At 40.0% G+C, this 16990-nt stretch overlaps 1 protein-coding gene across 1 annotated transcript in view; it reads right to left on the bottom strand.

The window, feature by feature from the left end:
* taok3.L (TAO kinase 3 L homeolog) overlaps nt 1-16990 on the bottom strand; it is a gene marked incomplete in the record, with an annotated part of 127043 nt that overhangs the window by 64710 nt on the left and 45343 nt on the right. Inside the window, 4 exon segments of the mRNA NM_001093474.1 lie at nt 4496-4630; nt 6868-7068; nt 10939-11106; nt 12466-12547. Coding sequence (NP_001086943.1) covers nt 4496-4630; nt 6868-7068; nt 10939-11106; nt 12466-12547 — 586 coding nt within the window.

Raw genomic sequence — 16990 nt, forward strand, 5'->3', positions numbered from 1 at the left:
CAGTCCACATAGGGGCCAATCACAGCCCTTATTTGGCACCCCAATGGACTTTTTCATGCTTGTGTTGCTCCCCAACTCTTTTTACATTTGAATGTGGCTCATGGGTTAAAAAGGTTGGGGACCCCTGATCTAATTCATGGGACTTCAATGTGCAAAGCTTTAATGGTGTATGTCTAGGTTTCGGTCCTTCACAAACGGTTCCCCAAACCAAAGCAACTGAAACAGTTCCCATGAGTGCTCAGTGTTCTTTATGCTGATGTTACTTTTTGTGGCAGCACCTGGGCTTTTTTTTGCCTTTTTCTAGGGGTGAGGCTTTACAAAGCATTGTAAACAAAGTATTGTCCATTATAACCATCCTGGTTGTATTTCTTGCTTAACTATATATTTTCATTTGATGGGTTTAAAAAACAAACATCCACCAAAACACAGACAAGGTGGGCAAATCCATAACAGTCCAAAATGATAATGTAAGCATCACAAATCACAAATCTAACTAGGGTGGATGTTACTAACATATCCACCAACTGGCACAAAGAACGGGTGAGTGGAACATGCTTACACAAAGAGCAATACCATTTAAACTTGATAAATCAACATGTGATTGCAAATTAATGCAGAGGCAGCAACAACAGGCAAAGTAGTGGGGGATACAGGTGAGTTTAAAGGGCATCACTGATGTTAAAGGAAAATACACTGGTAGAAGCTTGAACACTTATCTGAAAGTGTTACATAACAGGAAAGCACATGGAACTTATCAATAAGTGCCATCTAAAAAAATAAGCATATTCCAAACCTAACACCATTCACAACAACTGAAAATTTAAAACATAAAATTAAACTAGGATGCACTAAAAAGCTTGATGACTTGTGTGCCTTTTTGGCATCAATAGCTAAGAATATTATGAATGTTTATGGGGTTTTTATTTAGTTTTCTGTAAAAATATTTTTAAAGGGGCTCACAATGCTTATTACACTTATTCTTATGTTATCTAACATTGTGGCTAATGGTACAAGTGTAGATTTCTGGTATTTTGGCCTATGTGCCTCCAAAATGTAAACTATTTAATAAGTGTCAGTACTAACGCTTTCAGGCATTTTTCTGCTGTTAGTACAGAAGCAGCTGGGGTCAATTTAGAAAATTTTGGCACAAAGCAAAACACCAGCAGTAGAGCAACTATCTGAAATTAGTCTAATGTGCGTTATGCCAGAGATTTAGTCCAAATATTAGCTGTTGAAGAAACTACCAAAACCGTCAATGTTGCCTCCTATTGAATTTAATGGAGGGATTGTCCCCACTGATACAGGAGGATCTGAGTCCGGAAACTTTTCAGACCAATAATAATAATATGGTTTGGCTACATTTATTTGCGGCTTACCTATTTGTTTCACAAAGGGGACATCACAGTTCATCTTTTTTATTAAACGTGTTTGTACATCACAGATACAGATGCGGATTTATAAACATAGGTACCCAATTGCATAAGTGCAGTTGCCAATACCAACCAATCAGCATTTACTTTAGAACAATAAGGTGGAAAATAAAGCAAAGACCTGATTGGTTGCTATTGGCAATTGTACTTGTGCATATAAGCACCTATGTTGGTAAATAAGCTGTGTAGTTTTTAATCTGTTTATGTGCTTATATATGGCAAAGAACTATGGGAGTAAAATATTACAATCATTATATTATAAATGTATTTCTATGTGAACATTAGTTCAAAAAGATTTCAGGGAGCATTTTGGGGCAAATTACTAGAACAAGGGTACGCAATATAAAGTTACAAGGTGATCATTTAAAATTTGAATTTTCTACAGGACATGTGATATATAGCCTAGCCTTTCAGCAGATGTGGAGGAAACTAGGGAAATCAAACAGTCGGCATATATTTAAAGCAACATGAAGGCGCTAAACCAAAACGTGTACTGCCAGACTACATGGGCCAAGGAGTTCTATTTTGCCAAGAAATTTTATATTTCAGCTTAATACGAAATATTAAACTTATTGAATTGTAGTATCTCTTGAGATAACACTATTAATAGAAATGTAAAAACCTTACCACCCACCATATCAAAATCTACTGTGATGATTGACAAAGAACAAATGTCAACAGTTACAACTCTGAGCACAAGAGAGATGTTTTGAAAGCTCAAACTAAAGAAGTAATACGGGCAGCAGTTCAGTCACTACAAAATAAGCCATGTGTGAATGAAACCCAAGGGTGTAAAATGCTTGGGGGGGGGCGAGTAAAGTAAAGAACTCCTTCTTCTTAGCCCCAAGGATGTATCCATAGTCTTTTACAAAGTACTAATTGGGACAGTATGACGATACGCCCAGAATTCCGCAGCCACTGGGTTACGTCAGGATATTAAGTAATTACTGTGTGCAATAGACCAAAGGGCCATGTAAGATTAAAGCACTTGGGAAACCAAAAGGCCTTTGGTTTTCCTTGGGTTATTCAATGAGCCAAAGAAAAACTTGAAGCGGAGTGATGCTCTCATGGCTGACAATGTGGTGGTGGTGGGGAAGTGCAAAGGATTGGTAGACTGTACTTCCTATTGTACTGTACTTCCGTGCAGGAGCGGACAAATAGGTACTAAATGTCTTGTATATGTTGTTTGCATTTAATTGCGATCTATCCATGGGAACATACCTATTTAAATACTGGATGCATACTTGCATCCAACACCCCAAACTTACAGTAATAGTCAAATACTAAAAAAATAATACTAACAGTTCTATACTTAAAATGGCAGAGCTTGTAAAGCATTCACTGCAGTATTTGTGCCATATGTGAACAATCTTCTATGGAAGAGCAGCAAAAGCCCTGACCAAACATGAAGGATGTCAACATGCAGTCGATAAACTGGTCTACACAGACAACATATTACCTACTGTCATTTTAAATCATTTACAAGTGGACATAAGCACTAACCCAACAGCATAGATGAAGATTCCATAATCAAGGACAAAAAAAATCCAAAAATGCCATGGGGATCATTAAATGGGGACCGGCAAAACATACAAACAATCATACATGTGAACTTGGAAAAAAAAAAGAGACAGTGCCAAGAATCCTTTTAAGAAATGCTTAACAGCTAACTAAATCCTATTTCAGTTAATAAGATGTTATATTATAATTAAAACAGAATTCTGCAAAAAATGCCTCCTTCAAAATAGTAATAAGATACATCCATGCAGGCATGTTTGCTAGGATCATACAATATACTACTCTTGGTCACATCAAATAAGATGCCTGGAAGACTGACATGGAGGTTACCCACACAAACTTTTGGGTATTTATATATCTACAACAGCCTTACACTACCACTATATTAAAAATGTCTCCACTCTTCAGTATTGACCATGGTTATTATAACTGTAAAATGGTATCTCAAAACATTAAGAGGCGCTGCACGCTCGTGAACAAATAAAAGCCTTTTTTGCAATACAAAAGGGGTTTAATAGACAAGGTACTATGGCACCTTCCATTCTGTGATATGAGCACTGGGTCCATATGCTTGTGACACCTCATTTCTGGGGACTCAGGTTGCATCTGTACTGGCCCTTTATAGTACTAACAGAGCTGTAATATTATAAGAAATATATATAATATATAGCCTGTCTACCCACAAAGAAATAATCATATATGCTGGTTTTCTAAATTAATTAGATGGAGAGAGAGAAGGAATATGCTGGGGAAGGGGTGTGACATGCCCCTTCTCTGCAAGGACACCCAGATAGCTTGGAGGGAAAAAATGTGTGGATCCTTGAAAAATTCTACCAATGATCGTTTTATTTAAAAAAAAAAAGTTTTTTTTTTTTTTATTGAGAATGAAAATGACTGGCCTTAAACATCACCAGCAAAAGGGATTTTCATAGTAGGAGGGATAAAGCCATTATCTAGTGTCATCACAGCATAGCCATGTATGTCTTTTCTGTAGCACACTATATTACACCATACACCACCCCATATTTGTCCAGATGCTCGGGCAATGAGGAGTCACAAGCCAAAAGAAGGATGCTCAAAGATAGAAAGGTTTAAAGGAGGGCACAGATACACACACAGGTGACTTGGAGAAAAATCACACACACAAAGAGATCCATCTTCCCTGAGACATGTCCCTACCCAGCTTGCATTTAATATTGCAGTAGGATCACAAATCAGCCATTGCCAGAATACCTCTATATGTCACATTACACACACGGACATTGGCACGCATAAAAAAAAATACAATATCAGGGGATTTTTGTATTCTATGCACAGGGCTAGAATTCCTCCTTTGCAAGCCCCGGTTGCTATGCCAACAAACATTAAAACATGAACGACAGATAGGGGACGGGGGAGGGGAAGCAGGAGATGCAAATCTCTTTTTCTGGAGGGAGGGGTGATGGGGTTGAGGGTGCCAGGATGAGGTGAGGAGAAGGTAGAGCAGAAAGCGGGCAGAGGAGGGGGGGGGTGTTGGATGGCTGATGGGAAAGACGTTGTTTGCTTACCAAAGATGCTGATTTGATTGTAGCGAATCGCTCGCGGGTCCGGTAATGAAGTGCCTGACTTTGCACTGACTGGGTAGGCCGCAGTTCAGGCCTGGGATCCCTGTGGTCCGCCTCATCCCTTATGAATGCATGATCCTGCAGGAAGGGGTGAAAAGCAGGAGAAAGAAGTGGCGGCGTGTGGCCCCGACTAGTACTGCTACTGTGTCTCTCTCAGCCCTCGTTCCGCGACGGCAGCTCGGCTGTATGAGATGCATAGTTTAACGTGATGCCCCTCTGCCCTCCCGCCCCCCACCCCGTTGCACCCCCGCTCTCTTCCCCGCTGTCTCGCTCCCCTTCTTCTCTCCGTCTTCCTCCTCTGGGTTGCTCTTTCTATTCAATGATTTATTGGTGAGTCCGCCCGGGGTTCAGTCCCTGCAGCAGCAGCAGTTCCCACCGGGCGCCGGGGAGCAGGAGAGGCGGCAGCAGTAGCAGCACATTGCAGCTGGAGCTCGGCGGCTGGGTCAGCTGATGCTTTTACAAAGATGCCTGTGCGCTGCTGCTACTGCTGCTGTTGGATCCACGGCGGTGGCAGCAGCTTCCCTAGCCTCACAATCCCATCCAGCCAGAGGAGGAGGAGGAGGAGGGATGGGGAGGGAATCTATGGAGATATATTTATTTATATCCCACACGTACACACACACTCACACGCTAAATAACCCAATTGCTGCTGCTGCTGTTGCACACAAATCAGGCCGTCTGCAGCTCTCCCTACACACGGCAGCCAGGCATCCAGTTACTGCCAAGCACTGCGTGTCTCACAGGGACTATTTTTTTTCTCTTCTTCCGAGCGAGCAGGCAACAAGCCCTTTGGCTCATTCACTAGAGCGCTTGTCTCTTTGCAGAGCCGGGCGGCTCTCTCTCCCCCACCCCTAAACCCCTCCTTTTGTCTCTGTTTTTGATGCTGTATTTTTGGGGTTTGGTTCTAGAGACTCCGCCCTCCTGGCAGTGTTTTTGGGTGGCTGCAGGCTGTGTGGCACACTAGCGGCCCTCCTTGGTGCCCAGAGCGGAGGATGCTGCGCCTCGGTTCCAGCAGCAGCTGTTGGGCGATCGCTACTCCAGACCCTGCTCTGTTCTAGCACTTTCCAGCCTCGCTAAGGAGGGCTCACTGGGTTTTTTTTTTTTTTTTTTTTTAAAGAGACAGTATAATCACTAAAATATAATTTTCAGCAGTCACATATGCCATACAGAAGGAAGGACTTTCAGCATATGTACACACATTTACTTGGCATACTAAATTGCTCCTCCAATTGGGGATTGCTTCAAGCCAATTAAGTTAAGATATTAACGAATAAACTCAGTGTGCAAACTAAAGGTGGCCATACACGGCAGATTAAAGATGACGATATCGGTACTTTAGACCCGACGGGCCAAAAATTGGGCAGATATCGATCGGTCAAATTTTTTTGTATGATCCAGGACCACATCGGTTATTTGGGGCCAAACGATTGGATTACAATACTACGAATGGGCTCTGACGGGTCGCAGGACCGCATCAACTAACCGATGTGGTCCTGCGACCCTGTCGGAGCACATTCGTAGTATTGTAATCCTATCGTTCGCCCCCAGGGCCGAACGTTCGGATTCATCCGATATCGCCCAGCTGTTAGTGGGCATATCAGGTTAAGATCCACTTGTTTGGCGACCTTATAGTGTATGGCCACCTAAGCCCCTATAGCACAATGGTGGCCAGGTACTAAATGTAACTGGGAGCTGTGAACCAGAAACAGATCCGAGCAGCAGGTTAAGGACACCCTCACTGACCCTGTGGGCAAAATTTCCTTGGCTGATCCAAATTCAACTATGACATTATCAAATGTGGTACGACACACAAGAGGTGTTGGGTACCTAGAATTTAGAAGGCATGTAGACTATGCCTACTTACATACAGAATCATTATCTTTTAGATAAATCTTTTGTGTGTGAGACAGGGCCTGTTTCGATGCAATCTGATCTGTCCAAATTATTAGATAATGTGTATAGAAAATACATATACGTACGTTACAGAGTGTTTGCTGGGAGCAGCTAATATAGATACCACACACAGAGGCAGGGTGTGTAGCTTTAAGTGAGAACAGATTTGGCTGGCCATCTTTCTCCAGGTATGCCAGTTTTATGTCTGTCAATCTATAATAATATACTGATACAGTAGATTTCAAATTTGGTTGACTTATTTGTGTGTGTGAGTTTGCTGCGTTTCAGGATTGAGCTGCAGACAAGGCCAGTTTTCTAAGTAACATTCATTCTCAGCATGGCATATACCCAACAAACAGCTTTCCAGTTTAATGCAAGTAATTAAAAAAAACAACCTCAACTTTTTAATCCCCCATACTCACTTTTTTGTGTACGAGAGAAGAGGTAGAATCAAAACTACAGCTGAAACTCATGATTAGGTCAGGACTTCCATCTTCCATTACCTCTTGTATGCTGTTCACACTGCTGCTCTGGCTACCCGTACTGACCGAAGTGCTTGGGATGGAATGGTTGCTGCCAAGACTGTCCATCTTTCTGGTTAGACTGGTCCCATGCTCGCTGTCCTATATTCGCCATAAATTTGGTTCAGATATTAGTATTTGCATTTTATTTAGTCTTTAACATAAGGGAAAGAGCTTTATTTGCTATAGCGCATATCTTCAAAGTGTAAATAAAGCATGGCATCGCTACATGGCACTTTCTATATATTATCAGATTTTATAAAAATGTTCTTAAAAGGAGAACTAAAGCTTAACTAAAGAATTAGGCCAGAAATGTTGTACTTTATATTTTGAACTTCTGTACCAAACCAAACCACCCACAGCCCTTTAGCAGTAAAGATCTGTGTCTCCAAAGATGCCCCAATAGCTCCCCACCTTCTTTTCTGCCAATTCACTGCACATGCTCTATGCTGCCGTCACATATTGACCTTAGGGACCCACTCACAATATACAGTACACATAGAATATAAAGGTCACAATATAAGGCTGATTAGTAATTAATACAGATAATTACTACATGGCAGCGCAGAAACCAGTGCAACTAGCATGAGAATTTATAAGCCTTGTAGCATCAGCTTATATTACAGGCCAACCTTAATTTTCTGCTTGAAAAGCAGCGACGACCCATAAGTTTAGCTTTTCAACAGCTGCTCAGAGCCCACTGATCATGTGAATGTCACAGACACTTTCCAAGATGGTGACCCCCTGTGACAAGTTTGAAGTCCCAGATCATTTTCTGCTATTGAAAAGCTAAAACTTTAGGCTGGTGCAATAAATTAAGAATATAAAATATGGCATTTTTAGACCTATTCATTTTTAGGGTTTAGTTCTACTTTAAGGTGAAATATAAATGTTTTCTTAAATTGGGAGCAGGAAGTGATGCAGACTGTCCAGCCAGCTGGGGTGAACAATTTGTCTTGAAACGGACAGCAGTCAGTGGCACAGTGAAGTAGAGAAAAGTGGTACAAATCATGTATCTTTTTCACATGTTTTTTGCACCAGTAATCACTTAAAACATTTTTTTAAGTCTTCTGACGATTGGCAGTGTATTACTGACTTTTCTGCCAGTGTTTAGCATGCTCCCATGTTTTCTGTGTAGTACATGGAAATTCATATTTGTCTCATGTTTCCATTCAGAGCATTAATAATAGTCTTTTATTTAAGGCTAATTTTAGCTAGTTGAAATAGACAAAACTGCTTTATTTTAGCTGGATGAAAAGCACAATTAAACTAAATGCTAGATATGTTCCTGTGTGGTCCAAAACACAGGCATAAAAATAATGTGGCATAGCCAAACAGGCTAAAAAAGGTGGTCTAGATGTCAATATTGTCAGCACAATTGCCAACATTTTAAAACATTTTGTATTTAAATGGTATTTTTCTGTGCCTTAAAGGAGATGGAAAGGCTAAAACCAAGTAAGCTTTATTAGAAAGGTATATATAAATACACCAGTAAACCCTCAAAGTAATGCTGCTCTGAGTCTTCTGTCAAAAGAAACACAGCATTTCTTTCCTTCTATTGTGTACACATGGGTTTCTGTATCAGACTTCCTGTTTCCAACTTAAACCTCCAAGGCTAGGGCTTGAGCATGCTCAGTTTGCTCCTCTCTCCTCCCTGCTGTAATCTGAGCCGAGAGCTATGACTGAGCAGGGATGTGATGTGATGCCACACCAAGTGAATATGGCAGCCGCTATCCTAAACAAACAGAGAGAGCTTCTAGAGCAGTTTACTTAGGTATGGTAAAGCATTCTACAGAATAAATAGTGTTGTGGCTAATCTATTGACAAATAACTTCGGTACCTTTCCTTCTCCTTTAAGAAATTAAACACTCTAATAGTAATCAAAGGGAAAAAAATAAAACTTGACACAATCAGTGTATTACATTTGTAAGTTTTTGGTTTTTAGGACAGCTCAGTCCTCAATTACTGTAATTATCTGACAGGGAGGCTGATTTTTCAAAATCTTGGTTTTCTTTGAATTCGAAAACATTTGAATATACTCCATGTGAGTATACCGGAAACTTAATTAATTGCTTAAAAACATGAAAAAAAAAAACGTGAAATCGAATTCTACCGGTGGTGTAACTTTAGAGGAAGCTGACCCAGGTTTCGGCCCTTAATGTCAAACATGAAACTCAATGATATTTTATGTTTATGTAACACCCTGGATTGATGTGCTGCTCTACTAATGGACAGTGTGACCGCTTGGTGTATTGTGTTCTTGGTGTGCAGCATCAGCACTGTATATTGCTTATCCCTCATCTAGTACCTTGGTCCAGATTTAGAAAGGACACTTTGAAATTGAAATATGACAGATTATTGTTGTCAAGAACAGCCAATCCCCTCCAGTAAAATTATACTATACATTGACATGTCAAGTACAAATTTGGATGGAATTTTCAAATACAATAGAACCCCAATTTTATGTTTGGCCGAAATTGCGCTGTCCCCTGGAAACCTTAAAATCAGGTTTCTACTGTACATTTAAAATCACTTAAAATTTTTAATGAATGTATATAAAAAATTGCTTTATATTTTCTTCTACTGGTCAAAATATTATTTTTGGGGTCACACTTCATCCATTTAAGCAGTGACTATAATTTGGGTGTATCTTTCCAACAGTGACAGTTTCCTTGACCAAATGCCCATTAATTTCAATGGGAATTGGCTGCAACTGTGTATACATTCACTGGTCGGGCAATTCTCATATGACTAAATGGCGGGTTAAATTCTGTGCATTTTATCGCCCAATGCCAATATGCTCTCAAATGTCCCATGAGCTACTGCTCTAAAGATAAAATGTATGTTGCTGCAGAAGAAGACAAATGACCAATACTTTTGAGTTTACTTCTACCCTAGGATAAGGCAACAGTTACATTATATATTTATATAGAAACTAAAATCAAGTTTAATACACTTAAAACTTAATAAGCTGTAGAACAACTCATTTAAACCCAAAACATAAATTTCAGACACCTACGCGATTAAAAGGTGCTGTATATTATAATATATATCTTGTATTAATTACATTTCATAAATAAATTCTGTTTCTGTTGACATTGTGTGTGTGTAAAGATATAGTAAAAGTAATAGAATCATGCAATAGTCCATTGTAATAGTGAATGGTTATATGGAATGTGTCCCCTAATAAGAACACAGAACACATCAAAGTTTTCTCTGTGCAATATCTGCCCACTGAAAAAGAGTACCTTAGAAATAAGCGGTGAGGTTGTGTATTGAAGTTTGTAATTCTCACCCAGCAGGATGTAGTGTTTGTTCCTAGAGCATTATACAACTCCCTAGAAAAATAATCTTTTTTGAAGCAAATTGGTTCAGTAATGGAAGAGCATATATAATGTTTCAATAACAAAATGCCCCTCAAGTAGATTTACTATTTTTTGCATATGAAACACAATTTTTTTCTGCATCTTAATCGTAACGTTTCTCTGTTAAAGCATATCGCTTTTTCTGAACTTCCAAGGTTCTGACAAACGGGCATTTTGTTTTGCAATCCAAATTCTAGTGATGTCCATATGTTGTCTAATAATAGTGTCATGAAATGTGATCAAAACAAGGTATCAAAGGTATCAAAGAAGGTAACCCACTGAGGTTTTTGGGGTTTTGACTACTAGAATGGACTATGCCTAAGGGCTTAAGAACATTTATCATTTTTAGACTAGTTAGCCAAACCTACAGTAATGTAGAATGCAGCTGCACTGAATGTATCCCACTATGCAATAACATTTCTGCTGCTTAACTATCAATGTATGATTTTTTTCACAGAATCAATAGAGAGCTGATTCCATTTGAAAGAAGAGTTGGAATTTTATTGACCCTTCCTGCATCTGTGATTGTATTGTGCATGCTCTGCCTAATGTCAACCCGCTCTACACAACACTTTGTGCATACATACACACAACCATTTGCCCTTACCTCATCATCTTCCTGAGACTCATTTAATGGTCCGTTTCGAGATTCTTGGAAGAGTATTTTTTTCATTTTCCTGTATTGCAGATTGTCCAGCTCTCGGACAGCATCTTTAGTTCTCTGGATTAAATCTATAAGAACCCGGGCTGGCCTTTCTCTCCACACAAAGTCATGCTGTCATTCAGGAAGAAACCATAAGGTTTTAATACCAAAAAAGTACTACTTTATGATTGACTTTTTAAATGAGAGAGAGGAAGAAATCTATGAGTCCAAGATGCTTGGCAGCTGGCCAGAGTAGCAGCTTATCACTGCTGGGGAGGGATAGAATAAGTGTACAGAACAGCAATTTTGTATTCATTTTCGAAAATTGTTTATAAATCAGCATCTAACCTGAAGTACAGACAGACCAAGTGTCTGTGTTCACAGACAGCAAGGGTACTGAAAGGCAACCCCAACCTTCTTCCCATGTAAGACAATCTAGCTCGGAATTGCACTAGAAGTGGGATCTCAGCCTGGCAATTATAGGCCAGCAAGTTTGAAATCTGTGGTGGCTAAAATATTTGAAGGATTGTTAAGGCAACACATTCAAAATTATGTCCTGGTGAATGTAATTATAAGCAGCAATCAGCATGGCTTTATGAAGGATATGTCAGACAAATTTGATTGCTTTTTATGATGAGGTAAGTAAGATGCTGGACAGTGGGGGGGGGGCAGTAGATGTGATCTTTTTGGATTTTGCCGAAGCATTTGGTATAGTGCCCCACAAACGACTAAGGTCTGTTGGGCTTAATGAAGTCTTGCACTTGGATAGGAAACTGGCTACAGGATCGGGTACAAAGGGTGTATATTAATGGTACATTCTCTACTTGGAGTAAGGTTCTTAGTTGGGTCCCTCAGGGCTATGTATTGGGCCCACTTTTATTTAACTTGTTCATTAATGACTTAGAGGAGGGTACTGTAACCAATGTATCAGTGCCGATTACACCCATATTGGGACTGCATTAGGCAAATCCATAATGGATAAGGACCTTTGAATCCTACAAGATAATAAACTGTAGCAGGCAATGCCAGTCAGCAGCTTCAAGGACAATCAAAGTCTTGAACAGGACATTATTGAATTGAAGAGGGTCCAGACAAGGGCAACTAAGCTGGCATAAGGTATGTAAAACCTTGGCTATGAGGTTGGATGGCTTTTTAGCAAGTGAGAGAAAGGGGTTATGTTAGTTATGGAAAATAGCTCATAGTACAAGTTGGTCCAGGGACTGATTGGATTGCCATCATGGAAGGAAGGAAGATATTTTTTCCTCCTCTGAGGCAAATTGGATTCAAAACTCTGAATAAGATCCTGACAGTTCTTATGACAGTTTAGGATCCGGACAATTTCTCACACTGATAAAAAAATTAGATATTTTACTTTATTATTTTCTTTGATAACTTTTGCTGAGCCAGAACCCAAGGGACCACGCTGGGTTGGACAAAGTTCAGAAAAGAATGCACAATATTATAGATAAAGATGATAAAAATTATTCTTACACGCAGCAGTTCTAAAGATGCTGGTCTTTCCTGAGGTAGTTTTTGCAAGCAGTAGTCTACAAATCCCTTGAAGGAGTCCGTCCTGAAAGTGAACAAAAAATATGAGCATTACTCTTCATAGCCAAGCCTTGCTTTGGCAATAATTCTAATGAATGTACAGCTTCACAAACCATTTTGGGTCATGAGGCAAATGTACTAATTTACTTAATCTAGTAGCCAAAGCAAACAAACATGTATTCTATCCATCTACTGATAACCCCAAGACTGGGTTGTTTTTTTGTTTTTGTCAGAGATGAGTATTATTAATACAAATACCTATACACCTACTTCTGGGTATCACATTCTCTGGAACGTAGTGACGCCATACTTCTTTAGTTTACTGTACTGGCACGTCAGTACGTCTATTGATGCCTTCAGCCCTAAAGAAGTATGTGAGAGTGGCGCGTCACTACGTGCCAGTACGTGTCTATTGCGAATACCTTCAGCACACAGGCAGCAGTATAGACCAAGTGGCAGATCATTTCACTTATGTGCCTTAATATTACTGCTATGGGATTCCTGATTGCACTGTGCTGGGGGGCCTCATTATTATTAATTTCATGATGGAGGCTGAGGGCCGGTGTAAATTTGAAAACGGGCCGCAATTGGCCCCCGGGCGGCACTTTGGACATGCCTGCTGTAAAGCAAAACAATCCACTTTGTATATACTGTACATTCATTGTTTTTTTCTATACAGTTTTTAAAAGGGGTTTAATGTTAATAATATTAACAACCCTTCTGTCTCCAAACTTCTTTCGCTAACATCTTCACTAAGATTAGCTCTGTCTGTGCTCAGACTTCCCCTCTCACTCAAATTGGCAATGCTCTGGATCTTATATTTACCAGACTCTGTTCAACCACCAATTTTACTAACTCAACTTTTCCCCTCTCTGATCACAATATGCTCACATTTCAACTTTTGCTAACTAAACTTCAAAAACTTCTCTGCAATACCAATCCTGGTCTAATCAAAGCCTTAAAGGGGTGGTTCACCTTACAGGTAACTTTTAGTATGTTATAGAATGTCCAATGCCTAGCAACTTTGCAACTCTTCATTATTTAGAAGTTATACTTTTTGAGTTATTTGCCTTTTTCTTCTGACCCTTTCCAACTTTCAAATGGGTGTCACTGACCCCACCTAAGAAACAAATGCTCTGTAAGAATACAAATGTATTGTTACTTTTTATTACTTATGTTTCTATTCAAGCCCTCTCCGACACATATTCCAGTCTGTAAATGAAATCAGTGCATAGCGGGTCAAGATTCGCTCGTTTGTCGACCTTGCCAAACGAGCGGATGTTATAGTGTTTGGCCACCTTTACACCCGTAAAATCGCAGAAGTATCTATCATAGCTAACAATTCCACTATCACCCTGTCTTCCCAGGCCCGGTGCCTAGGGGTTATCCTAGATTCTGCCCTGACCTTCACTCCTTATATCCAGTCAATTATTAAATCAGGTCACTTCCATCTAAGGAACATATTCAAAATTAGATCATTTATCACCCAAGATGCCGCAAAAATTCTTATTCACTATCTCATCATAGCTCGTCTAGACTACTGTAACTCTCTTTTAATTGGCCTTCCCTGCCAGAGACTGTCACCTCTCCAGTCCATAATGAACACTGCCACCAGGCTTATACACCTCAGCAACCGCTCCTCCTCTACCATGCCACTCCCTGCACTGGTTTCCGCTACCTTTCAGAATAAAATTAAAATGAATGACCTTGACATTCAAAGCACTTAATAACTCTGCCCCACCCTACATCTCTGAACTCATCTCTATATACTCTCCCAACTGCTTACTACGCTCCTCTACTGACCTGCTACTCAATTCTTCTCTCATTACCTCCTCACATGCAAGACTTTGCAAGGGCTGCACCCCTCCTCTGGAATGCTCTCCCACGGTCTGTCCGACTTTCTCCCAACCTTTCTGCTTTAAAAAGATCTCTTAAAAAGCACTTAGAGAAGCCTACCCTCACTCTGCTTAACTACCAAATGCAATACCACATACAGTACTATATCTCTCGCCCACTACATTCTGATCTTGCCCACTCCCACACCTTGTGTTTTATTCCCTTTAGATTGCAAGCTCTTTTGACAGGGCCTTCCTCACCTTTTGTACCGGTATTGGTTGTGATGTATGTAACTCCATATGTTCTATGTATGTAATTTATGTGTTTTAGTTGTAAATCAGGTGTTTTAGTTGTATAACTTTTACTGATTTTGTCCCATTATGATCGACAACCATAAAACCATTGTTAGCATTCTGTTCCACCAAAATATTACTTACATATTATATGATATTGATTTATGAGTGATTTATATTGCTATATTTAACACACAACTATTTCTTATGTGGCCTTAACATAATAAATATCTGAATGAAAAGCATGGAATAGGCCACTGATTTAGACAGGCTACTTGTTGACAGTGTCTTGAGATCTACTGATCACCAGCTAAAGGTCTACTGGTAGATCCCGATCTAGCTTTTGGGCACCCCTACTCTAACTTGTAGAACAGCAGTATACAGTGACTGGTTTATCAGAGCACAAGTCACATGGCTTAGAGCACCTGCAAGGGCCCGGACACACTTGGATATTTGAGGTGTCAGCTGGGACCGTACGCTGACCGCCGCGTAAATAGGCTAGGCCACTAGTGTATTTACGCAGAGGTTGGCAATTTTTAAAAACCGCAACGCGAAGCAAGCCAAAATCGCTGCAAATATCCGCATGTGTGTCGGGGGCCTAAACAGGTCTAGCCCAATATCAGATTTCAAAACTAAATATAAAAAAACATAAAAAATAAGTTTGCTTGTTTGGAAAATGAATTTCAATGTAGTATTCTGCTGGAAAAGCACCATGACAGATGCATTTTGTAAAATCACGTTTCCCTGTGACAGAATTAGTGAATAAAGCAAGACACAGAGAGGGATATCGGATTTATCAACTCTTGGGATTAACAGCTGCATATTGGTAAAACGCAACAGCCCAGTCAACTGGTGACCTGATAAAGGCACAGAATCACATCACTGGCTGGCAGTTCTTCAGTTGCGGCAATGAACTATGATGTGAACAAGCAGTCCTGTCTGCAATGTACTGAATGGTTTAAAAAATGGCTGTGGCCAACTAACATCAGACAGCAGCATGCAAAATGTGTTGTGTACTAGAACTCTCCCTCTCCAACACATAGGTGTGTGACTTTCACTCCCTGTCAGTATCTCTTCATAGATTTACCTTTTTATACTGTGGCACTCAGCAAATTGCTTTGTACATATTGCAGTTTGCACTAAGGTGGAAGGTGTGATTATAAGAATAATATAGTTGTATTCTTGGTTCAATAATTCATCATTTCAAGTTTATAACATCAGTAAAATCATTTCTAACTAGACAGTCTCGAACAGGCCCGGACTGGCAAGTTCTGGGAGTTCTGGCAAATGCCAGAGGGGCTGCTGTAAGTTGCCATAGATAATCAGTGTTTTGTGGACTGGATGTATACTTGAAATGTCAAGACCTATTTCGACTCCCAGTTCCTCAGAGTATTTTTGATAGCCTTCTTTTAAAGCCGCAGGATGGCCATCTGCAGAACATGATGGGGCATATTTATCAAGGTTTCGAATTTTGAATTTTTGAAATTCGACTAAAAAAAGATCATTGAAATTAAGTCGAAGGTTTTTTTGGTCGAATAGGTCAGTTTTCGATTGAATAGGTCCGTATTTGGCCGATTTAGAATCGTACAAATCAAAGGAATAGCGCATTCGATCAAATTCAATTTGAAGTTTTTCCCCCCAAAAAAACTTTGATTTTTAAAAGTCCACCAATTGACTCCAAAAAGGCTCTAGGAGGTCCCGCATAGGCTAAAACAGCAATTCGGCAGGTTTTAGATGGCAAATGGACGGTCGAATATGCGGTTTGCATAATCATTCAATCCCAACATTTGAAAATTAAGGAAAGCCAGCATTTGCAGCAATTTACATTGTCTGAGGGAAAGCAGTGGCGTAACTTGGTTGGCCCAGGCCCCCTGCAAAAAAAAAAAATCTTCTGAGGGGTCCCGACGCCAATAGCCCCATCTCCCCAGGCCCCCCTCCTGTCCCACTCATGCTGGATCTCCCTGTGCTGCTGCTCTAAAGGTACAGGACCGTGGGGTCTGCCGTATAGCAGGGGGAAAGTTTATACTGTTTTTGCACACTGTCCGTAACTTTGCTAATTTTTCCTGACAGATTTGCTCCAGGTTATTCTGATTAGTTGTCCATTGCTTATACTGCTTTTTTTCCATCGTAAAACTTTTCTCTAACATAAAACATGGTGATGTTAAATATTATTTTTATTTCAAAGTACTGACACCTACTTTTGCAAAGCACTGTATATGCTTGTGAAACATGTTATCTTCACAAAGTTTTGGAGCCCCTAAAAAGGTTTTTGCCCAGTTAAGTTTATGCCATTACATGGGACGATTTCCATTAGCTTTTCCTTGATGTACTGCTTTTTA

The sequence above is a fragment of the Xenopus laevis genome, chromosome 1L (genome assembly GCF_017654675.1).
Source record: "Xenopus laevis strain J_2021 chromosome 1L, Xenopus_laevis_v10.1, whole genome shotgun sequence".
Lineage (NCBI taxonomy): Eukaryota > Metazoa > Chordata > Amphibia > Anura > Pipidae > Xenopus > Xenopus laevis.